The sequence below is a fragment of the Polyodon spathula genome, chromosome 4, assembly GCF_017654505.1.
Source record: "Polyodon spathula isolate WHYD16114869_AA chromosome 4, ASM1765450v1, whole genome shotgun sequence".
NCBI classification, from domain to species: Eukaryota; Metazoa; Chordata; class Actinopteri; order Acipenseriformes; family Polyodontidae; genus Polyodon; species Polyodon spathula.
This window is the reverse complement of record NC_054537.1, coordinates 97548749-97574463: the sequence shown is the minus strand read 5'-3', so window position 1 is coordinate 97574463 and position 25715 is coordinate 97548749. Positions and strand designations below refer to the sequence as shown.

At 41.8% G+C, this 25715-nt stretch overlaps 1 protein-coding gene across 1 annotated transcript in view; it reads left to right on the top strand.

Annotated features, from left to right (window-relative positions):
- Positions 1-18961, top strand: part of LOC121314019 (CMP-N-acetylneuraminate-beta-galactosamide-alpha-2,3-sialyltransferase 1-like) — a 62851-nt gene extending 43890 nt beyond the window's left edge. The window contains exons 3-7 of the mRNA XM_041246780.1: positions 7098-7291; positions 15049-15228; positions 15980-16025; positions 17609-17728; positions 18003-18961. Coding sequence (XP_041102714.1) covers positions 7098-7291; positions 15049-15228; positions 15980-16025; positions 17609-17728; positions 18003-18173 — 711 coding nt within the window. The 3' untranslated portion in view covers positions 18174-18961. The remainder of the gene's footprint in view (positions 1-7097; positions 7292-15048; positions 15229-15979; positions 16026-17608; positions 17729-18002) is intronic.
- Positions 18962-25715: the final 6754 nt, after the last annotated feature.

Sequence of the window (25715 nt, the reverse complement as noted above, 5' to 3'; positions counted from 1 at the left end):
TCTTGTGACTCTTTAGATGTGAAGTGAGTGCTGGTCTTGTGACTCTTTAGATGTGAAGTGAGTGCGGGTCTTGTGACTCTTTAGATGTGAAGTGAGTGCTGGTCTTGTGACTCTTTAGATGTGAAGTGAGTGCTGGTCTTGTGACTCTTTAGATGTGAAGTGAGTGCTGGTCTTGTGACTCTTTAGATGTGAAGTGAGTGCTGGTCTTGTGACTCTTTAGATGTGAAGTGAGTGCTCTTTAGGTCTTGTGACTCTTTAGATGTGAAGTGAGTGCTGGTCTTGTGACTCTTTAGATGTGAAGTGAGTGCTGGTCTTGTGACTCTTTAGATGTGAAGTGAGTGCTGGTCTTGTCTTTTAGATGTGAAGTGAGTGCTGGTCTTTTAGATGTGAAGTGAGTGCTGGTCTTGTGACTCTTTAGATGTGAAGTGAGTGCTGGTCTTTTAGATGTGAAGTGAGTGCTGGTCTTTAGATGTGAAGTGAGTGCTGGTCTTGTGACTCTTTAGATGTGAAGTGAGTGCTGGTCTTGTGACTCTTTAGATGTGAAGTGAGTGCTGGTCTTGTGACTCTTTAGATGTGAAGTGAGTGCTGGTCTTGTGACTCTTTAGATGTGAAGTGAGTGCTGGTCTTGTGACTCTTTAGATGTGAAGTGAGTGCTGGTCTTGTGACTCTTTAGATGTGAAGTGAGTGCTTGTGACTCTCTTGTGACTCTTTAGATGTGAAGTGAGTGCTGGTCTTGTGACTCTTTAGATGTGAAGTGAGTGCTGGTCTTGTGACTCTTTAGATGTGAAGTGAGTGCTGGTCTTGTGACTCTTTAGATGTGAAGTGAGTGCTGGTCTTGTGACTCTTTAGATGTGAAGTGAGTGCTGGTCTTGTGACTCTTTAGATGTGAAGTGAGTGCTGGTCTTGTGACTCTTTAGATGTGAAGTGAGTGCTGGTCTTGTGACTCTTTAGATGTGAAGTGAGTGCTGGTCTTGTGACTCTTTAGATGTGAAGTGAGTGCTGGTCTTGTGACTCTTTAGATGTGAAGTGAGTGCTGGTCTTGTGACTCTTTAGATGTGAAGTGAGTGCTGGTCTTGTGACTCTTTAGATGTGAAGTGAGTGCTGGTCTTGTGACTCTTTAGATGTGAAGTGAGTGCTGGTCTTGTGACTCTTTAGATGTGAAGTGAGTGCTGGTCTTGTGACTCTTTAGATGTGAAGTGAGTGCTGGTCTTGTGACTCTTTAGATGTGAAGTGAGTGCTGGTCTTGTGACTCTTTAGATGTGAAGTGAGTGCTGGTCTTGTGACTCTTTAGATGTGAAGTGAGTGCTGGTCTTGTGACTCTTTAGATGTGAAGTGAGTGCTGGTCTTGTGACTCTTTAGATGTGAAGTGAGTGCTGGTCTTGTGACTCTTTAGATGTGAAGTGAGTGCTGGTCTTGTGACTCTTTAGATGTGAAGTGAGTGCGGGTCTTGTGACTCTTTAGATGTGAAGTGAGTGCTGGTCTTGTGACTCTTTAGATGTGAAGTGAGTGCTGGTCTTGTGACTCTTTAGATGTGAAGTGAGTGCTGGTCTTGTGACTCTTTAGATGTGAAGTGAGTGCTGGTCTTGTGACTCTTTAGATGTGAAGTGAGTGCTGGTCTTGTGACTCTTTAGATGTGAAGTGAGTGCTGGTCTTGTGAACTCTTTAGATGTGAAGTGAGTGCTGGTCTTGTGACTCTTTAGATGTGAAGTGAGTGCTGGTCTTGTGACTCTTTAGATGTGAAGTGAGTGCTGGTCTTGTGACTCTTTAGATGTGAAGTGAGTGCTGGTCTTGTGACTCTTTAGATGTGAAGTGAGTGCTGGTCTTGTGACTCTTTAGATGTGAAGTGAGTGCTGGTCTTGTGACTCTTTAGATGTGAAGTGAGTGCTGGTCTTTGTCTTTAGATGTGAAGTGAGTGCTCTTTAGATGTGAAGTGAGTGCTGGTCTTGTGACTCTTTAGATGTGAAGTGAGTGCTGGTCTTGTGACTCTTTAGATGTGAAGTGAGTGCTGGTCTTTAGATGTGAAGTGAGTGCTGGTCTTGTGACTCTTTAGATGTGAAGTGAGTGCTGGTCTTGTGACTCTTTAGATGTGAAGTGAGTGCTGGTCTTGTGACTCTTTAGATGTGAAGTGAGTGCTGGTCTTGTGACTCTTTAGATGTGAAGTGAGTGCTGGTCTTGTGACTCTTTAGATGTGAAGTGAGTGCTCTTGTAGAGATGTGAAGTGAGTGCTGGTCTTGTGACTCTTTAGATGTGAAGTGAGTGCTGGTCTTGTGACTCTTTAGATGTGAAGTGAGTGCTGGTCTTGTGACTCTTTAGATGTGAAGTGAGTGCTGGTCTTGTGACTCTTTAGATGTGAAGTGAGTGCTGGTCTTGTGACTCTTTAGATGTGAAGTGAGTGCTGGTCTTGTGACTCTTTAGATGTGAAGTGAGTGCTGGTCTTGTGACTCTTTAGATGTGAAGTGAGTGCTGGTCTTGTGACTCTTTAGATGTGAAGTGAGTGCTGGTCTTGTGAACTCTTTAGATGTGAAGTGAGTGCTGGTCTTGTGACTCTTTAGATGTGAAGTGAGTGCTGGTCTTGTGACTCTTTAGATGTGAAGTGAGTGCTGGTCTTGTGACTCTTTAGATGTGAAGTGAGTGCTGGTCTTGTGACTCTTTAGATGTGAAGTGAGTGCTGGTCTTGTGACTCTTTAGATGTGAAGTGAGTGCGGGTCTTGTGACTCTTTAGATGTGAAGTGAGTGCTGGTCTTGTGACTCTTTAGATGTGAAGTGAGTGCTGGTCTTCTGACCTTTTAGATGTGAAGTGAGTGCTGGTCTTGTGACTCTTTAGATGTGAAGTGAGTGCTGGTCTTGTGACTCTTTAGATGTGAAGTGAGTGCGGGTCTTGTGACTCTTTAGATGTGAAGTGAGTGCTGGTCTTGTAACTCTTTAGATGTGAAGTGAGTGCTGGTCTTGTGACTCTTTAGATGTGAAGTGAGTGCTGGTCTTGTGACTCTTTAGATGTGAAGTGAGTGCTGGTCTTGTGACTCTTTAGATGTGAAGTGAGTGCGGGTCTTGTAACTCTTTAGATGTGAAGTGAGTGCTGGTCTTGTGACTCTTTAGATGTGAAGTGAGTGCTGGTCTTGTAACTCTTTAGATGTGAGTGCGGGTCTTGTGACTCTTTAGATGTGAAGTGAGTGCGGGTCTTGTGACTCTTTAGATGTGAAGTGAGTGCTGGTCTTGTGACTCTTTAGATGTGAAGTGAGTGCTGGTCTTGTGACTCTTTAGATGTGAAGTGAGTGCTGGTCTTGTGACTCTTTAGATGTGAAGTGAGTGCTGGTCTTGTGACTCTTTAGATGTGAAGTGAGTGCTGGTCTTGTAACTCTTTAGATGTGAAGTGAGTGCTGGTCTTGTGACTCTTTAGATGTGAAGTGAGTGCTGGTCTTGTAACTCTTTAGATGTGAGTGCGGGTCTTGTGACTCTTTAGATGTGAAGTGAGTGCTGGTCTTGTGACTCTTTAGATGTGAAGTGAGTGCTGGTCTTGTGACTCTTTAGATGTGAAGTGAGTGCTGGTCTTGTGACTCTTTAGATGTGAAGTGAGTGCTGGTCTTGTGACTCTTTAGATGTGAAGTGAGTGCTGGTCTTGTGACTCTTTAGATGTGAAGTGAGTGCTGGTCTTGTGACTCTTTAGATGTGAAGTGAGTGCGGGTCTTGTGACTCTTTAGATGTGAAGTGAGTGCTGGTCTTGTGACTCTTTAGATGTGAAGTGAGTGCTGGTCTTGTGACTCTTTAGATGTGAAGTGAGTGCTGGTCTTGTGACTCTTTAGATGTGAAGTGAGTGCAGGTCTTGTGACTCTTTAGATGTGAAGTGAGTGCTGGTCTTGTGAAGTCTTTAGATGTGAAGTGAGTGCTGGTCTTGTGACTCTTTAGATGTGAAGTGAGTGCTGGTCTTGTGACTCTTTAGATGTGAAGTGAGTGCTGGTCTTGTGATGTGAAGTGAGTGCTGGTCTTGTGAGATGTGAAGTGAGTGCTGGTCTTGTGACTCTTTAGATGTGAAGTGAGTGCTGGTCTTGTGACTCTTTAGATGTGAAGTGAGTGCTGGTCTTGTGACTCTTTAGATGTGAAGTGAGTGCTGGTCTTGTGACTCTTTAGATGTGAAGTGAGTGCTGGTCTTGTGACTCTTTAGATGTGAAGTGAGTGCTGGTCTTGTGACTCTTTAGATGTGAAGTGAGTGCTGGTCTTGTGACTCTTTAGATGTGAAGTGAGTGCTGGTCTTGTGACTCTTTAGATGTGAAGTGAGTGCTGGTCTTGTGACTCTTTAGATGTGAAGTGAGTGCTGGTCTTGTGACTCTTTAGATGTGAAGTGAGTGCTGGTCTTGTGACTCTTTAGATGTGAAGTGAGTGCTGGTCTTGTGACTCTTTTTAGATGTGAAGTGAGTGCTGGTCTTGTGACTCTTTAGATGTGAAGTGAGTGCTGGTCTTGTGACTCTTTAGATGTGAAGTGAGTGCTGGTCTTGTGACTCTTTAGATGTGAAGTGAGTGCTGGTCTTGTGACTCTTTAGATGTGAAGTGAGTGCTGGTCTTGTGACTCTTTAGATGTGAAGTGAGTGCTGGTCTTGTGACTCTTTAGATGTGAAGTGAGTGCTGGTCTTGTGACTCTTTAGATGTGAAGTGAGTGCTGGTCTTGTGACTCTTTAGATGTGAAGTGAGTGCTGGTCTTGTGACTCTTTAGATGTGAAGTGAGTGCTGGTCTTGTGACTCTTTAGATGTGAAGTGAGTGCTGGTCTTGTGACTCTTTAGATGTGAAGTGAGTGCTGGTCTTGTGTGACTCTTTTAGATGTGAAGTGAGTGCTGGTCTTGTGACTCTTTAGATGTGAAGTGAGTGCTGGTCTTGTGACTCTTTAGATGTGAAGTGAGTGCTGGTCTTGTGACTCTTTAGATGTGAAGTGAGTGCTGGTCTTGTGACTCTTTAGATGTGAAGTGAGTGCTGGTCTTGTGACTCTTTAGATGTGAAGTGAGTGCTGGTCTTGTGACTCTTTAGATGGGAAGTGAGTGCTGGTCTTGTGACTCTTTAGATGTGAAGTGAGTGCTGGTCTTGTGACTCTTTAGATGTGAAGTGAGTGCTGGTCTTGTGACTCTTTAGATGTGAAGTGAGTGCTGGTCTTGTGACTCTTTAGATGTGAAGTGAGTGCTGGTCTTGTGTCTCTTTAGATGTGAAGTGAGTGCTGGTCTTGTGACTCTTTAGATGTGAAGTGAGTGCGGGTCTTGTGACTCTTTAGATGTGAAGTGAGTGCGGGTCTTGTGACTCTTTAGATGTGAAGTGAGTGCTGGTCTTGTGACTCTTTAGATGTGAAGTGAGTGCTGGTCTTGTGACTCTTTAGATGTGAAGTGAGTGCTGGTCTTGTGACTCTTTAAATGTGAAGTGAGTGCGGGTCTTGTGACTCTTTAGATGTGAAGTGAGTGCGGGTCTTGTGACTCTTTAGATGTTAAGTGAGTGCTGGTCTTGTGACTCTTTAGATGTGAAGTGAGTGCTGGTCTTGTGACTCTTTAGATGTGAAGTGAGTGCGGGTCTTGTGACTCTTTAGATGTGAAGTGAGTGCTGGTCTTGTGACTTTTTAGATGTGAAGTGAGTGCTGGTGACTCTTGTAACTCTTTAGATGTGAAAGTGAGTGCGGGTCTTGTGACTTTTTATATGTGAAGTGAGTGCTGGTCTGCTTGTAATTCTTTAGATGTCAAGTGAATGCTGTTCTCCTTGTAACTGTTTATAACACAGGCAGCATGCAGGTACAAGTCCTCCTCCTGATTTCATTTTGCATGAGAGTTCCTTGATTGTCAGTAAAGAATACAATTGCTGAACAGTCAGTTTCGTGAATATAAAAACAGACAGTGAATTTCGTTAAAAAAAAAACCCGTCAAATTCAAGGTTTTTGAATTGGGCCCAATGCTGAATGTTAAAGTATGACTCATTAGATCTCCTAATTGATTCACTAGCTGTAGTAATATATATATATTATTATATATATATATATATATATATATATATATATATATATATATATATATATATATATATATATACATATATACACACACACACACACACACACACACACACACACACACACACACACACACACACACACACTGTGTGTTTAAAACATTAGGAACACCTTCCTAATATTGAGTTGCACCCCCTTTTGCCCTCAGAACAGCCTCAATTCGTCGGGGCATGGACTCTACAAGGTGTCGAAAGCGTTCCACAGGGATGCTGGCCCATGTTGACTCCAATGCTTCCCACAGTTGTGTCAAGTTGGCTGGTAGTGGATCTCTACTCTGAATAGCTTGTTCCATCTCATCCCACAGATGCTCAACTGGATTGAGATCTAGCTACTGGGCAGGCCTCTGCAGTAAGCTGAATTCACTGTCATGTTCGTGGAACCATTCCTGGACAATCCTAGCCTTGTGGCATGGGGCATTATTAGGGATGCATCTGATTGGCAATGATGTTCAGATATCCTGTGGCATTCAAACGTTGCTCCACTTTTATCAAGGTGCCCAATGTGTGCCATGAAAACACACCCCACGCCATCACACTACCACCAGCAGCCTGCAATTTTGACACGCGGCATGATTAATGCATGTACTCATGTGGTTTCCGCCATTCCCTAGTCTTCCCATCAGCGTGAAACAGCAGGATCCGGGATTCATCAGACCAGGCAATGTTTTTCCAATCCTCCAGTGTCCAGTGTTTTCATTCCTTAGCCCACTGCAACCACAGTTTCTTGTATTTTGCTGAAAGAAGTGGAACTCTGTTAGGTCGTTGTCTGCCATACTCCATTCGTGTCAAGGTACAATGAGTTGTGCATTCTTTTATGGGTCTTTCGACACCAATGTTGTACTGGATTGTCAGTTGATTAACTGTAGCTCGTCTGTTGCTCTGCACAATTCGTGTCAGCCTCCTTTGGACTCTTTCATCAGTGAGCTGTTTTCGACCACTGGCCTGCCATTGGCTGTATGTCCTTTGGGTTGTACAGGGGGATACAGTAATTTGAAAATACTTTTCTATAGAGCCCTCAAGGATAACACGTGCTTGTTTGGAAACACATTGCTTGTGATCTCTCTAGATGCTTCAGCATGTGAAGGATCCTGCCAACCTCACTGCGGTAATGAAGGAGCTGTTTAACATCATCCCCAGCAAAGAAATGTACCTGGACTGGGGGGCCTCTCGCTGCAGGAAGTGTGCCGTCGTCGGGAACTCTGGGAACCTAAAGGGATCCAGTTATGGCTCCCAGATTGACCTCAATGACTTTGTGTTCAGGTAAGGAAGTAATGCATGCAACTAGGTAACGCCTGGTCAAGCACACAATAATGTGAAGTCATGCAGTGTTCATGAAAATAAAGTGGAATAAATAATGGCTATTTGTGACAAAGACGGCTGTAGTGGGGATGTCAGACCAGAAGAAACACAGAGTACTGCAAGATGGAATGATAAATGGATGCGCTGCTGCACGGTTTATTATTATATAATACAACAGTACAAAAAAACAGGACACGGCACTGGCAGCCAAAACAAAGAGACAAACAAAAACACACTACACAGACAAACACGGTGAGCTGACACTTGAACTATTCTTATTATCGTTACCTCCGTCTCCAATCCCATTCTCCACTCACCGAACACACAACCCCGATCATTCAATTGGAGCCGCGGTACAACTGCACGTGAATTAATAAAGTGCAATTCCCCGTGCTCACATATTATTACATTTTACTTGCACATGAAGTGCTGTCCAATCCTTGTGCCTAAATACAAATATACATTTTAAAGTGTTACACAGACCCGATTATATCCTGTGTACCAATGACTATATACAAACATTAAAACACTACATGTAACATATCTCAAATAAATAGCCCAGGGGCAGGGCACTTTGCCACACTATTGTAATGACATTTCGTCTCATGGCCCTGCCTGAACATTCACTGCCATTGTACATTGTCCCAGGCCGCACCCATCAAAGCAGAGACAGACAAACATTGTGATATAATTAACTCATTGTGAGTAGGACTAAACTGAGACCACAAAGCCATGTAAAAGGTGTGGTAATGAACTCATTGTGAGTAGGACCAAACTGAGACCACAAACCCATGTGGAAGATGTGACAGGCTATCAAATGTACCTCCCAAGTCTCCTTTCCCAAATGTAATACTGTGACTTACTTGCCATCTGAGTTGCTGAGTGTTGGAAGGTTTTTATCTCCCTGACATATGTTGTTATTTTCTTGTTAACAAAATGCAGCTGTTACATTAAATATAAACTACAATCCACTGTTATTCCCCAGATACCGGATAACACTTTTGCCAAAAAACTGTACATAATGTGCCTTGTAAAGTGCTGTGGCAAAGTGATTTGCAGTGCACAGGTGTAGCGGTGATGCAGTGTTCAAGACAATGACAAACAACAAAGTACTGGTGAAATTATGGTTTATTTATAATCCAAAGATTGACGACAACAGTAAACAATAAATAGAACAGGCAATACACTGGTTCAGTCCCGAAATAATATACACAGTGTTTTTAAACACGCACTTAAACACAAAACACGATCACAAGTCCAAAGTGAGTGCTGTGGTGCAAATACAATTCATCATGAAACAAAGTGCAGTGTCGTCCGGGTTTGTGCTGGCCTGTAGCGACAGCTCCGGATCGTGTTAGCAAACAAGTAGATTTTAGACAAACAAAACAAACAAAACACTCACAATATATTTTACGTTCTCCTTCCTGTTCAGCATTTAACCATACAACGTAACAGATCACCTCGCTACGTCTCCTTATATACCGTCAATCATGCCCCCTTGGTTAACGAATGCAACTGCACCTCCAGTCCACGGCCGCCACATCGTTTCTCTTCCGGATCGATGATTTAGTGTACCGTAGGTCTGCCTCCTTTCTAGGTGGACGACTTCCACCTAACCCTGGGAATAAATTGTCTAACCATCCAGTCCAGGGAACTCTGTTCCCTTTACACAGCGCCCTCACAGGTCGGGCGGGAGATTTATCACCAAGAATCAGTCTTTCTCTGTCACAAGAGTACATAAAGGTTGTTTTCTTCCCATTCATATTTCTGAAACAAATACTTTACAAGGGTTCATAATTTGTATTTTAGTATTGGGTTGAAAACCACCCAACCTTGAAAAATCTTAGCGTAACATAGAATGCAATATCTTAATTAAAATCCACAGGTTCTTTATATTGGGTTAGGTCATACAAATATAATTGATATAATAACCTGCTATGTGTATTGATGCTGAGCTATGGCTAAAGCTATCCAGCATTCGTGCTGACCTTTCTAAATTGGTATTGTGGCAAAGTGGTGAATACGTGCAGGTGAGTGTAGTGCAGAGTGGATAAATGACACAGACGATGATGTACAGGTGCAAGGGTGTTTATTAAATTAATTCAATGTCCAGAGCCTTATAGCAAACCAACAAATAATAATAATGTTGGAAATGGTACAGCGGTGTGTTTCACTTTTGATTATAATCCCACGGGTTTGACCCGTAACCCAAAGTCCAGTTCTTTCACCCACACAAAACACAAAACACAGACACAATTCCTACACTGCGTGATTTTAGTGCTCGTGGTTCCTGTAGTGTAAAAGGTGAGTGGTGATATCCGGGTTTTACGCTGGCCTGCGGCTGCAGCTTCGGATTGTGCTCAGTATTCTTGGTGCAAAACGACACACAAGACAAACAGTGTTAATACACAGACAAGAAGGACACTCACGGTTTTTAGTATACACAAGACAGGCTCCTTCTTGGTTATTTGGCTTAAAGGAAATGCAAAGGAACAGATCACAAAGCCACGCCCCCCTATTTATACCCTTGCCCATGACCCCTAGGTTAACGAGTGCATCCGCTCCTCCAATCCTCAGATGCCACGCCGTTTACCGTCCGGGTCAGTGAGCATGGGTGCCGTAGCTCCGCCCCTTTCCTAAATGGCTGACTTCCACCTACCCGTCGGAATAAATTGTCTTGCCATTTGTTTAAGGTTACTCTGTTCCTTCTTTCTAGTGCCCTCACCGGTCGGGAAGGAGACCTAACACCAAGTGTCATTCGATCTCTGTCACAGTATGCAACAATCATCCCATCCTTAGTAATTCAGTAACTAATAGATGTGTTTAAATAAGGGTTCCTGGCAATAAATTCAAAGGTCCGGATTGGTTTACAACAGGATAAGAGTTCCTGGCAATAAACTCAAAGGTGCGGCAACAGGTTTTTGTTTATTGTTTGTTTCACGTTGTCGTGGAACTTTTCAGGTCCGCAACTTTAAAGAGCCAACTGCACCAGGTGTTCAGAGATATAAAGCTTTATTAGTTTGCGCAAACGAGAACAGCTCAACACGTCAGTGTTAGGAAGCCCGAGCAGTGTTCTGCCATACAGAGTTAGCATACAGTTATTATAACTTTACAGAGAGACAGGGTAGTTTCCCTTTCAACCAATAAGCTGGAGCCAGCTCAGTTGGGGTAATTAAGATAAAGGTTTAGGTGGAATATAGGTTCACCCTGATCAACCAATAAGCTGGAGCCAGCTCAGTTGGGGTAATTAAGATAAAGGTTCAGCCGATAGGTGGAATTAAGATAAAGGTTTAGGTGGAATATGGGTTCACCCTGATCAGCCGATAAGCTGACACTTGACACTCTCCTGAGCTCCGGGGAGCTCTGCATTGAGAGTAACTGGAGCCAGCTCAGCTGGGGAGCTCTGCATTGAGAGTAACTGAAGACGACACTCTCCTGAGCTCCGGGGAGCTCTGCGTTGAGAGTAACTGAAGACACCTCTCCTGAGCTCCGGGGAGTTCTGCGTTGAGAGTAACTGAAGACGACACTCTCCTGAGCTCCGGGGAGCTCTGCGGGAGTAACTGAAGACGACACTCTCCTGAGCTCCGGGGAGCTCTGCATTGAGAGTAACTGAAGACGACACTCTCCTGAGCTCCGGGGAGCTCTGCATTGAGAGTAACTGAAGACGACACTCTCCTGAGCTCCGGGGAGCTCTGCATTGAGAGTAACTGAAGACGACGCTCTCCTGAGCTCCGGGGAGCTCTGCATTGAGAGTAACTGAAGACGACGCTCTCCTGAGCTCCGGGGAGCTCTGCATTGAGAGTAACTGAAGACGACGCTCTCCTGAGCTCCGGGGAGCTCTGCATTGAGAGTAACTGAAGACGACACTCTCCTGAGCTCCGGGGAGCTCTGCGTTGAGAGTAACTGAAGACGACACTCTCCTGAGCTCCGGGGAGCTCTGCATTGAGAGTAACTGAAGACGACACTCTCCTGAGCTCCGGGGAGCTCTGCGTTGAGAGTAACTGAAGACGACACTCTCCTGAGCTCCGGGGAGCTCTGCATTGAGAGTAACTGAAGACGACACTCTCCTGAGCTCCGGGGAGCTCTGCATTGAGAGTAACTGAAGACGACGCTCTCCTGAGCTCCGGGGAGCTCTGCGTTGAGAGTAACTGAAGACGACACTCTCCTGAGCTCCGGGGAGCTCTGCGTTGAGAGTAACTGAAGACGACACTCTCCTGAGCTCCGGGGAGCTCTGCGTTGAGAGTAACTGAAGACGACACTCTCCTGAGCTCCGGGGAGCTCTGCGTTGAGAGTAACTGAAGACGACACTCTCCTGAGCTCCGGGGAGCTCTGCATTGAGAGTAACTGAAGACAACGCTTTGCTATGCTCCGGGGAGCTCTGCATTGAGCGTAACTGAAGACGACACTCTCCTGAGCTCCTGGGAGCTCTGCATTGAGAGTAACTGAAGACGACCCTCTCCTGAGCTCCGGGGAGCTCTGCATTGAGAGTAACTGAAGACGACACTCTCCTGAGCTCCGGGGAGCTCTGCATTGAGCGTAACTGAAGACGACGCTCTCCTGAGCTCCGGGGAGCTCTGCGTTGAGAGTAACTGAAGACGACACTCTCCTGAGCTCCGGGGAGCTCTACGTTGAGAGTAACTGAAGACGACACTCTCCTGAGCTCCGGGGAGCTCTGCGTTGAGAGTAACTGAAGACGACACTCTCCTGAGCTCCGGGGAGCTCTGCGTTGAGAGTAACTGAAGACGACACTCTCCTGAGCTCTGGGGAGCTCTGCGTTGAAAGTAACTGAAGACAATGCTCTGCTCTGCTCTGGGGAGCTCTGCATTGAGAGTAACTGAAGACGACACTCTCCTGAGCTCCGGGGAGCTCTGCATTGAGAGTAACTGAAGACGACACTCTCCTGAGCTCTGGGGAGCTCTGCGTTGAGAGTAACTGAAGACGACACTCTCCTGAGCTCTGGGGAGCTCTGCGTTGAGAGTAACTGAAGACGACACTCTCCTGAGCTCCGGGGAGCTCTGCGTTGAGAGTAACTGAAGACGACACTCTCCTGAGCTCCGGGGAGCTCTGCATTGAGAGTAACTGAAGACGACACTCTCCTGAGCTCTGGGGAGCTCTGCGTTGAAAGTAACTGAAGACGACACTCTGCTCTGCTGAGCTCCAGGGAATTTTGCTGCACAGCTTGTCTGCCTCCCCTAAAACGTCCATTAACAACTACATCTCCCAGAATACAATACCTTCAGTTACTAGGAAACTGTACACAAGAAAAAACAACCCAACAAACATTATCCAATCTCTGGCTAGCCCTGTTGCCTTTGCAGCCAATCACAGTAAGAACAAAAAAAATTCGAAGCCGTAAACACAAATCCAACTGGAACCATTTAATATTAATATTAATATACGGTTTTATAACTTATTAATACAGTTCCTTATTTTATTTATCAGTATGGCTTTATATTGAAGTGTTAACATGTTCACTGAGTTTAGTAATTTATTGTTAAAATATAAGTAACGTAATCAATATGCAGAGTCAGTGTGATACCTCGAAACAAATGTGCTGGACCGATGAAGAACCTTGGAAAACACATGCGTGGTTGTACACTGCAGTAGTACAAAGTAGCATGCCTACCCCATTAACATTAAAGATTGTACAGCATTTACCAAGATTACTCATGTCTTAAAGGTAATGTTGCATTTCACCCCCTGCAAATACATTTTACTCTCAGTGTTAAAATTAGAGGGTCAGTTACTCCCAGACCCAACACCTTAACTGGAGCCCTGGCTCCAGGACATGGTAGGTTATGATTGGTTCAGTTTATTATAAAAGGGCATTGTTGATTGGCTCAGTTTATTATATAAGGGCATTCTTGGAATAGAAACAAGCTTTGAGGACCCAGGCTGCCTAACCCTGATGTAGATTATATAAAGTATCCATGGAACCTTTTTTCCGATTCTCTGGAATGAACCTGCAAAGACACACTGATTAACCTCGGCTCAGCCGATCGGTATTCTGTATCATTTCATCTTCCGATTCTCTGGCATGAACCTGCAAAGACACACTGATTAACCTCAGCTCAGCCGATCGGTATTCTGTATCATTTCATCTTCCGATTCTCTGGCATGAACCTGCAAAGACACACTGATTAACCTCGGCTCAGCCGATCGGTATTCTGTATCATTTCATCTTCCGATTCTCTGGCATGAACCTGCAAAGACACACTGATTAACCTCAGCTCAGCCGATCGGTATTCTGTATCATTTCATCTTCCGATTCTCTGGCATGAACCTGCAAAGACACACTGATTAACCTCAGCTCAGCCGATCGGTATTCTGTATCATTTCATCTTCCGATTCTCTGGCATGAACCTGCAAAGACACACTGATTAACCTCAGCTCAGCCGATCGCTCATTTCATCTTCCGCTCGATCCTGCAAAGACACACTGATTAACCTCAGCTCAGCCGATCGGTATTCTGTATCATTTCATCTTCCGATTCTCTGGCATGAACCTGCAAAGACACACTGATTAACCTCAGCTCAGCCGATCGGTATTCTGTATCATTTCATCTTCCGATTCTCTGGAATTAACCTGCAAAGACACACTGATTAACCTCAGCTCAGCCGATCGGTATTCTGTATCATTTCATCTTCCGATTCTCCGGCATGAACCTGCAAAGACACACTGATTAACCTCGGCTCAGACGATCGGTATTCTGTATCATTTCATCTTCCAATTCTCTGACATGAACCTGCAAAGACTCACTGGTTAACCTCAGCTCAGCCGATCTGTATTCTGTATCATTTCATCTTCCAATTCTCTGACATGAACCTGCAAAGACTCACTGGTTAACCTCAGCTCAGCCGATCGGTATTCTGTATCATTTCATCTTCCAATTCTCTGACATGAACCTGCAAAGACACACTGATTAACCTCGGCTCAGCCGATCGGTATTCTGTATCATTTCTACTTCCAATTCTCTGACATGAACCTGCAAAGACTCACTGGTTAACCTCGGCTCAGCCGATCGGTATTCTGTGTCATTTCATCTTCCGATTCTCTGGCATGAACCTGCAAAGACACACTGATTAACCTCGGCTCAGCTGATCGGTATTCTGTATCATTTCATCTTCCGATTCTCTGGCATGAACCTGCAAAGACACATTGATTAACCTCGGCTCAGCCGATCGGTATTCTGTATCATTTCATCTTCCGATTCTCTGGCATGAACCTGCAAAGACACACTGATTAACCTCGGCTCAGCCGATCGGTATTCTGTATCATTTTATCTTCCGATTCTCTGGCATGAACCTGCAAAGACACATTGATTAACCTCAGCTCAGCCGATCGGTATTCTGTATCATTTCATCTTCCGATTCTCTGGCATGAACCTGCAAAGACACACTGATTAACCTCAGCTCAGCCGATCAGTATTCTGTATCATTTCATCTTCCGATTCTCTGATAATATCGTCATGGCAGTGGGTAAGAATCTTTTGTACGCATTCAGGTTTTCAAGACTGTTGTTAAATACACTTGTAACAGTGTAGATCAGTTTCATGAATATAAATATTTTTTTCAACCATTTGGATACCTGTTTAAATATTAATAAACACACAGACAAATTTTACATAATCTGTCAAAAAAAAAACTATTACAAACCTAGTGCCTTGTATTGCAAAATAATAGCAATAAAAACTATATCCCACTACTATTTCATTACAGAATGAACAGAGCTATAACAGATGGATATGAAAAGGATGTGGGCAGCAAAACCACTCATCACTTCATGTACCCAGAAAGTGCCAAACACCTGCAACCGAACGTTAGCCTGGTACTGATTCCCTTCAAAACCCTTGACTTGCAGTGGCTTCTGAGTGCGCTGACAACAGGACACATCACACAGTAAGTAAAAGGCAGTATGAATAAAGCAAGTTTATTTTAATAATTACTGCATGAGTAAGAGATTGACTACTAATCAACAATTTATTTAAAAAAGAGGGGGTCAGAAAAATCTAAAAGAAGTCATTTACAATATGTCCAAATGTTACTGCTGCTTTAGTGTTTGACCTACCATTTTTAGTGCCCACTGAAATAAAACAAAGTTCATATACAGTAACTGAGGTAACAAGAGTCTCTGTCTGTCATTCCTCCAGCAGCATTAACATAAGGTTACACTTTCCATGAAGCCACCTGTTTTAATTTAGCTGTGATGCATGTCACAGTTGTGGAAATTGGTCTCCCTCTGGTGGATGAAAGCATTCATTGCATGTGATATAATACTAAACCCTACACCATGTGAACTGTATTAACACAAAGGGAATAACAGCAATGAAGATTGCACTCTGGAAAAAAAGAGTTCTGTTCTTTTCAACTTAAAAATGCCGTCCTGTGTTCAAATGCACAGAGTGGCATCTATACACACCATGCGATTTGTAGCTTTTTAAAGAATGCACACTGTACACATATTCAAAACAGTTGTTTAAGAAACTTACAACAGTGTAGAACAGTTTTATTAATATACAGCCTTTTTTATCAATTTAATCCATTCAAAAAGATAGCTGGTTAGTTACAAAGCACAGTAAATGGTGCCAAGCTTCCCACTGTAGTTTGAAGTGTAGTTTATGATGAATTGATTTTTCTTTTTACATTACAGGACATATACTCGAGTTTTAGCCAAAATCACAGCCAGCAAGGACAAGGTGAGTTCTGGGTTAGATATCTGTAGTGATGCCCTGTGTATTGTGTTCTTAGTGTTAACCTGTACAATACATTTCCACTTAAACTGCTACTGTATAAGGCACTTCAGCATACTGTACTGACCCCCAGAATTCAGTGAAAATCCTTCCACTGAATAACAGTTGTGTGTGTGACACTGTGTTGGGTTCTCAGGTAAGGCTGTAAAGCAGTGTATCTCAACCGCTATCCTCAGGACCCCAGGGGAGGATTTTCAAACATCAATGTTATTGTATTGAACTCGCTGTATAGTAATTCAAACATCAATGTTATTGTATTGAACTCGCTGTATAGTAATTCAAACATCAGCGTTAATGTATTGAACTCGCTGTATAGTAATTCAAACATCAATGTTATTGTATTGAACTCGCTGTATAGTAATTCAAACATCAATGTTATTGTATTGAACTCGCTGTATAGTAATTGAAACATCAATGTTATTGTATTGAACTCACGGTAAGAAAGAACCTTCTTCCTTCCAGACCGATAGAGCATTGTGACAGTACAAGTCTTGTACTTCTTGATAACAATATGTAACACAATTTTTGTTCCTGGGTAGTAAGTGTTATTTCCTAATAGCTTATGCCTCAAAAGTATAGAAAATGGCTATTATTCCCCACAAACTTTGCTTTTGTGACCAGGACAGTGATATTTCGAAATATCACTATTTCCAATGGGAAAACGGGCAAATGTGTGTCTTTTCAGAAAAAAACAACATATGAATCCAAATTAACATATATTTATACTAAAGTAATACAAAAATGACTACAAAAGATTTAGACGTGAGTAGTTTTTCGAGATTTACGATTATACTGTATTTACAGTATAATCGTAAATCTCGAAAAACTACTCACGTCTAAATCATTTGTAATCATTTTTGTATTACTTTAGTTACACGGTGTAATAGGAACACTAGTTGAAATTGGGATACTAAAATGCTGGGAAATCTTCTACAGCTTTATGACAATAAATCATTTTCTGCTTAAGGTCTTCAGGTAGCTTTTTACTTTTTCCCATATTGACTTATTGGTAATGAGAGCAATCATCCTATGCCTAACCCTTTTATACTCTCTAAGAATGTTCACCTACAATCCAGCACTTTCTAGACTTTTCTAGAATAAGGTTCTGCATTATCATATTGAAATAGCACCTTATAGACAATACTATCATAGCATCAAAGGGTATGAATATTTTATAATTATTCAGCAAAAAAATTGCTGTAAGTAAATAATTGTACAAATCTATTTCTTGTAGCTTCAAGAAATGTCGGAAATTATACATTTCCTTGGGGTATGTAAACGTATGACAAACTGTACTGATATTATATATATATATATATATATATCTATATATATATTATATTATATATAATATATAATATATATCTATTATACACACACACACACACACACACACACACACAGTTAGTTTAATAACCAGCATCAAATCTTCAAATGTACAATTAACACAGCAATATAAAAAGGTGGAATATAAAATGAAAGATGCTGTGCATTGTGGAGTCTAACAGAGAGGTTTCTTTTTCATACAGATCTTAATCTTCAACCCAACCTTTTTCAAGTACGTGAACGACAACTGGCTTGAAAACCGGGGGAGGTACCCATCCACTGGATTTCTGGCGTTAGTGTTTGCTGTTCACACATGTGATGAGGTAAGACCACTTTCAATAAAGCCTTAGCTTGAGGCCCTTAACATCATAGCGTTGAATCCTGTGGTTGCAAAGTATTTTAACATAAAGGTACCTCTCTAATGATATAATTACAGTCATGTAGCTTTGTTTTGAAAGTTGTATTGGTTTGGAGTTTTTAATAGTATGGAATACAGCCAATACCCTTCAATGGAATTAGTAGGAGCAATGGGTTATTGGCACGTTAACATGCCCTATAATCTACATTGCACTGTATTAAACATTTCACCTTCTACAGGTAAATGTTTATGGATTTGGAGCAAACACTGAGGGCAACTGGCATCACTACTGGGAGAACATTGGAGGAGAAGCCTTCAGAAAAACAGGGGTCCACGATGGGGACTATGAATACAACATCACCAGAACGCTCGTCAGCATCGGCAAGATCAACTTGTTTAAGGGGAGCTGATGAATTCGCAGCTTGTAGAATTTGGTATTACTTGGACATTGTTTTTATCATATCTGATACATTTATATTTAGAGATTTTTATAAGCTTCATTAAGCCAAAATTTCCCTCTTTTTTAAAAGAAGTAGACAGAATTACGTTTGAAGTGCAAATGTGGGGCAGGTGCTTTGTGGGTTGTGGATGTTCTATACCAAACCCATTATCGTAGAGTGTGCACACTTGCCAGGGCAATTTGCATCCTTGGGTTGTTTTTTTCTTCTTTTAAGACACCTTATTTCATTTAATATTATATTATTTATATAGTACTATGGTGATCTAATTTAGAAGTATATACAACAAAACAGTCATTTTTCACAGTAGGGCACCCTATCATTCTAGAATCGTACAGTAATGATGAACAATAGCTGTGAAAGAGTTCTTGGAAAATATGAATATCTGCAGTAAAGGGAGTGCTGGGATGACAAGCTGTTACTTTGCAGTGACTCATTTTATTGCATGGTTTTAAAAGCTGTTAAAAAGCCCTTCAAATGGTATAGCTAATGATAAAGCTATAGCTATAGCTAAAATCCCATTCACCCACCTGCTGTGCACTTGCATTTGTTACGCTGGTTTCCAATGTGGAGTTCTGAAGATAGAAACACGTTATAGTTTCATTATTTATATGATATAGGCAGTGCAACGCTGACAGAATTTGAAAGTATCTGAAAGTGTTTCTTTGCCCAAGTTTGTTACCAGATCCAGCAGTCCCTAGCTAAACCCAGCACACTTTCTTTTGCATTACCCTCCAGGCTACCGGTAACACAAAATAGATCATGGTACTGCATTGGCATGTTATAATACTGTACAGTACCTTACATAAATTGCACTCACGTTGCACAGAACATTTTACAGTGTACGTGTAGCTGCAACTAAAACACATAGCCTCTTTGCTACGTGTGTTTTCTGTTGCTACGCAATTAAAGACTTCAAATTCAGAATTTAAATATTGTAGTCCACATTTTCTTCTCAAACTACTGGATTCCATCAGTTAGTTTAAACTCTGCAGAGTGTGAGTTTAGGTGCCCTGTTTTACTCTTGTTCTTAATTTTAATGATTTAGTAGCTGCTCGTATCTGTTCTGTTTATTTTCGTCCTGTCTGATTTAGTAGCTGCTCCTATCTGTTCTGTTTATTTTCGTCCTGTCTGATTTAGTAGCTGCTCCTATCTGTTCTGTTTATTTCCGTCCTGTCTGATCTAGTAGCTGCTCGTATCTGTTCTGTTTATTTTCGTCCTGTCTGATTTAGTAGCTGCTCGTACCTGTTCTGTTTATTTTCGTCCTGTCTGATTTAGTAGCTGCTCGTATCTGTTCTGTTTCTTTTAGTCCTGTCTTGGGTGTCAGTATAACAGCCAGGTTGATTTTTCAGTCTATCTCATTATCCTTCACAACCTGTACGTAATGAACAAAAGTCCATGACAGGCAGGGTTTATGGAATTAATTAATTAATTAGCTACAACCCATTCCTTGTTGCTGAATAGTAAGTATTAGCACTTGTGTATTAAAAGCACTACCATTAGAATAAGAAGATGTGCCAGGGTCGAAGGCGTTGTCTTCAAGCTGCGGTCTCCCCTGAATGTCTGGACTCAAATCTCATATTTTATGATTGTTATTAAGTATAACAATAATTGATTTTTCAGTCTATAATAATAATAATAATAAGAAGAAGAAGAAGAAGAAGAAGAAGAAGAAGAAGAAGAAGAAGAGGTGATATTAGATGGCCAAGTTAAACTAGGCACAATTGGGACTAACATTTTTGTATTGAATAAGTGCTTAAATACAGGTTGGGGCAAACCCTGTAAGTCACTTGGCACTTGAGGTAGAGATCACATCTTTCAGTAGTTCGAGACAAACACCAATCACAACATGTTTTAGTACAAATGTATTGGGAATAATGCAGAGTATGCAAAATTACACAGAAATATGTTATGTATGCATTCGTTTGGCATCAAACCTAACTTGGTTTGAGGGCTCGCTGCCTGGCCAACTGGACGAGGTGGAGACCCCCACAGGTGGAGATGGGGAGGTTACGATGAAATTGAAATGCAAATGAGAATTGAAGAGGGTATTTATAGTGCTAACGATCTTAATTAGCTAATGGGTAAATTGAATGATTCAATTTGGTGGCGCGGAGATTGGTGTCTGACCCTCCTCCCAAACTTTAGTTATAAACTTCATTTATACTGTATGGGTGCGGATGGCTTTACTTATTTTAACTTGGCTTATTGTGTGCATTTGAAATGTATGGATCAAATCTGAGCTATCATTCTTATTAATCTCCTGTTTTAATTCTTAAAATGTCTTTGTAAAATCTACCATTTACTATATAGTTAAGTTAACCCCTTCACCATCTGATGACTAAAGCCAATTTTAAGAGGCATTTTGCAGTAGTTTTTCTGTATTTCCTGTCTAGTTTGCACTAGGACAGATGGCAGTGTGTTTTAGTACTGTAGTGTCCCCACTCATTTCATCCACACTCGGGTTACAGATAGTCCTTCTAGTGATGCAGAGACGTAATTCCAGGCATTACAGACATGAAGAAAACAGTACGTATCTCACTGCTGGAATCACATCTGAACAGCAGGACCTGCAGGGAAATGCAAGCTAAGCACCAGCAAGTGTAACTCTTGGAAGAAAATGCAGAAATATTGTCTGTGTGGAAGTTCCTGCAAAGTACCTGAGCCACATTGCATGAATATCACTGGAAGTGCCTTATGAAACTATCATGATTGTAAATGGCTGATAATGGTGCAATAGCTCTTATATATAAACCTTAAAACGATGAGGAAAACTTAATGTGACGACTCTTAATCAGCATGCTATGACAATGATTACTCTTACTAGGTCTTTGGCTCGTAGGTCTAACTCAACGGCAGTGCCCCAGTCCACAGTTCTTTTCCTCTGTTCCTCTGTTGTTCACTGACTTGTTCATCAGAGTGCAGCTGAGGTAAAAACACTGCTGCCTGAGGGAAGGCCAGAGAAATGAACGCATAGAAAAGTGCATGCCATATGAGCCAATGCTGGTCAATTAAAGCGCATGCACACTGTCCCTCTGCGGCTGGGCTGGATTACCATAACCCTAACCCTGACCCAAAACCTAACCCTAACCCTAACCCTGACCCCAACCCTAACCCTAACCCTGACCCCAACCCTAACCATAACCCTAACTTCCATGCCTCCCAAAGATGAACTTCAAAAGGAGAGGGGAAAGTGCATTTAGTTATATTTAGGGCTTCTGATTTTCAGTTTTAACTGATTAAACCCAATAAAAAAAACCCTGATACAAAAAAAAGTAATCACTGGACAGCCAGTAAACACCGGAAAACACCGGAAAAACTGTGGAAACGTTTAATCAATTCATGTTGACTTTACCCTTTTCACATAAAAAATAAAATAAAACCTACTACAAAAATAATACCAGATACATTTCCCTGTGCTCCTGGGAAATGTCCCGCCTTCCTGACTTGTGTCTATCATTGATTAGTTCTGAATACTTTAAACCCTCCCAACTACTGAGTGACAGCACATTCCTACATTTCTATTGGAGACTCTGCTTGCGACATTTAAAACGAGATTCCAATCAGGATAGAGGCTTGTTAGATGGATTTAAAGCTGTATTACAGTTAAGATAGTGACCAGAGGGATTTCATTGTGGAAGACAGCAAAGGAAAGAAGGTGCAACTTAAGTGTGCAAGTACTGTCGAGTTACTACTATACATATTTTGACAAAAAAAAAAAAAAAAAAAAAAAAACGCTCAAGCGTTTTGGAAAGTAACCGAAAACACTATCTTCATGCAGTATATCAAAATCAAAAGCCCCGAAAAAAAGGGCGAAAATAGCTAAGAATAAACACCAAAAAATACAACTAATAAAACCTGAAAACAGAAGCCCTAGTTATAATGCCCCCACATCGTGGAACTCATGGGCCTTTTTTTAAATTAAGATTAAAGACATACTTTTAGTTTAGCTTTTGTTTAACTAATTTACAAACAGAACTGTTTGTAGCGATTGCATTTGCTGCTGCTTGTAATTCTGTGTTTTCATTCTTATTAATCTCTTGTTTTCTTCAATTGTTTTAATTTATTTTAATTATTTATAGTTACTCTGAAATTTTACACATATTTTTTTCTGTTTTATCGGACATGTACAGCAGTTTGAGATACTGTGGTAAAAGGCAGTATATAAATAAATACATTGAAATAATTTGAAACTGAATTACTGGTGAGGATACAATTAAAAAAAATCATTAAAAAACATCTGTCTTTGTCTACTGATTCCAAATGTATTGTACTGTTGTTAATGTTGTTTAAATATAATTTCAAATCCAATTCCAGGGGGTATTATTGTATTGTACTGTTATACAATACTGGTGTTTGCAATGTTGTTTAAATATAATTTCAAATCCAATTCCAGGGGGTATTATTGTATTGTACTGTTATACAATACTGGTGTTTGCAATGTTGTTTAAATATAATTTCAAATCCAATTCCAGGGGGTATTATTGTATTGTACTGTTATTCAATACTGGTGTCTGCAATGTTGTTTAAATATCATTTCAAATCCAATTCCAGGGGGTATGATTGTATTGTTCTGATCAGTAGCAGATTTGCACCCTTTTATTCCTGCTTGATTTCCACCAGTGGTGATTTCCTTTATGTCACAAGTCAACACAACAAGGTCAGCGAAATGGCTGCTATGTACATCTTAGGGCGCTCTGTGGGCGGTCTGTGGGTGGTCAGTGGGCGGTGTCGCTAGCCCGACCCTAAGATGTATATAGTGTATCACTTTGTTTGTAATCTTCGGGTTTGACCCAAAACCAAAAGTCCAGTTTCTTTCACCCACACAAAACACAGACACAGATCCTACGGTGAGTAAATCTAGTGCTCGTGGTGCAAAGACAGTTCTCCTTGAAAAGGGCTGGTGTCCGGGTTTGATGTTGGCCTGTGGCTTCAGCTCTGGATCATGTTAGTATTATTAGTAAAACAGATTTTCAGACAGTTTAACAAGACAACTAACAAACACAACACTCTCGTTTCCTAAATACAGGGTCTCCTATTAGGTCATTCTTTATTATTGTCAAAGGAACAGATTACTTTGAATGATCCCTATTTATACCTTCCCTCATGACCCATTGGTTAACGAGCGCATCCGCTTCTCCAATCCGCGGATGACACACCATTTCCCGTCCAGGTCATTAAGTTCCACCTACCCACGGGAATAAAGTGTCATGCCTTTTAATCAAGGGTACTCTGTTCCCTTTATCTATCGCCCTCTCAGGTCCAGTCACTCTAACACCAAGCGTCATTCAATCTCTGTCACAAGGGCGCTATATAAATAAACTTTTATTTGATTTGATTTAATATTGATTTCTTTGTCTCATCTTCATCAAGGAATGTAACTGTTATGACCCTCTATATTGCTGATCACAGCACAGTGTACAGTGTAGACCATTTAACTGAGCTGTGCAAAGTGCAGTGTACAGTGTGGATCATATAACCGAGCTGTGCAAAGCGCAGTGTACAGTGTAGATCATTAAACTGAGCTGTGAAAAGCACAATGTACAGTGCATCATTTAACTGAGCTGTGCAAAGCGCAGTGTACAGTGCATCATTTAAGTGAGCTGTGCAAAGTGCAGTGTACAGCGTAGATCATTTAACTGAGCTGTACAAAGCGCCGTGTACAGTGTGGGTCATTTAACCGAGCTGTGCAAAGCGCCGTGTACAGTGCATCATTTAACTGAGCTGTGCAAAGTGCCGTGTAGGGTGTGGGTCATTTAACTGAGCTGTGCAAAGTGCAGTGTACAGTGTAGATCATTTAACTGAGCTGTGCAAAGTGCAGTGTACAGCGTAGATCATTTAACTGAGCTGTGCAAAGCGCCGTGTACAGTGTGGATCATTTAACCGAGCTGTGCAAAGCGCTGTGTACAGTGCAATATTTAACTGAGCTGTGCAAAGTGCAGTGTAGAGTGTGGGTCATTTAACTGAGCTGTGCAAAGTGCAGTGTACAGTGTAGATCATTTAACTGAGCTGTGCAAAGTGCAGTGTACAGAGCGGGTCATTTAACTAAGCTGTGCAAAGCGCCGTGTACAGTGCATCATTTAACTGAGCCATGCAAAGTGCAGTGTACAGTGCATCATTTAACTGAGCCGTGCAAAGTGCAGTGTACAGTGCATCATTTAACTGAGCTGTGCAAAGTGCAGTGTACAGTGCATCATTTAACTGAGCTGTGCAAAGTGCAGTGTACAGTGCATCATTTAACTGAGCTGTGCAAAGCGCAGTGTACAGTGCATCATTTAACTGAGCTGTGCAAAGTGCAGTGTACAGTGCATCATTTAACTGAGCTGTGCAAAGTGCAGTGTACAGTGCATCATTTAATTGAGCTGTGCAAAGTGCATTGTATGGTGTAGATCATTTAACTGAGCTGTGCAAAGCGCATTGTACAGTGCATCATTTAACTGAGCTGTGCAAAGTGCAGTTTACAATATGGATCATTTAAATGAGCTGTGCAAAGCGCAGTGTACAGTGCATCATTTAACTGAGCTGTGCAAAGTGCAATATACAGTGAAGATCATTTAACTGAGCTGTGCAAAGTGCAATGTACAGTGTGGGTCATTTAACTAAGCTGTGCAAAGCGCCGTGTACAGTGCATCATTTAACTGAGCTACGCAAAGCGCCGTGTACAGTGCATCATTTAACTGAGCTGTGTGCAAAGCGCAGTGTACAGTGCATCATTTAACTGAGCTGTGCAAAGCGCCGTGTACAGTGCATCATTTAACTGAGCCGTGCAAAGTGCAGTGTACAGTGCATCATTTAACTGAGCTGTGCAAAGCGCAGTGTACAGTGCATCATTTAACTGAGCCATGCAAAGTGCAGTGTAGAGTGCATCATTTAACTGAGCTCGGCAAAGCGCAGTGTACAGTATGCATCATTTAACTGAGCTGTGCAAAGTGCCGTGTACAGTGCATCATTTAACTGAGCTGTGCAAAGTGCAGTGTACAGTGCATCATTTAACTGAGCTGTGCAAAGTGCAGTTTACAGTGCATCATTTAACAGAGCTGTGCAAAGTGCAATGTACAGTGCATCATTTAACTGAGCTGTGCAAAGTGCAGTGTACAGTGCATCATTTAACTGAGCTGTGCAAAGTGCAGTGTACAGTGTAGATCATCAAACTGAGCTGTGCAAAGTGCAGTGTACAGTGCATCATTTAACTGAGCTGTGCAAAGTGCAATGTACAGTGCATAATTTAACTGAGCTGTGCAAAGCGCATTGTACAGTGCATCATTTAACTGAGCTGTGCAAAGTGCACTTTACAATATGGATCATTTAAATGAGCTGTGCAAAGCGCAGTGTACAGTGCATCATTTAACAGAGCTGTGCAAAGATCAGTGTACAGCGTAGATCATTTAACTGAGCTGTGAAAAGTGCAGTTTACAGTGCATCATTTAACAGAGCTGTGCAAAGTGCAATGTACAGTGCATCATTTAACTGAGCTGTGCAAAGTGCAGTGTACAG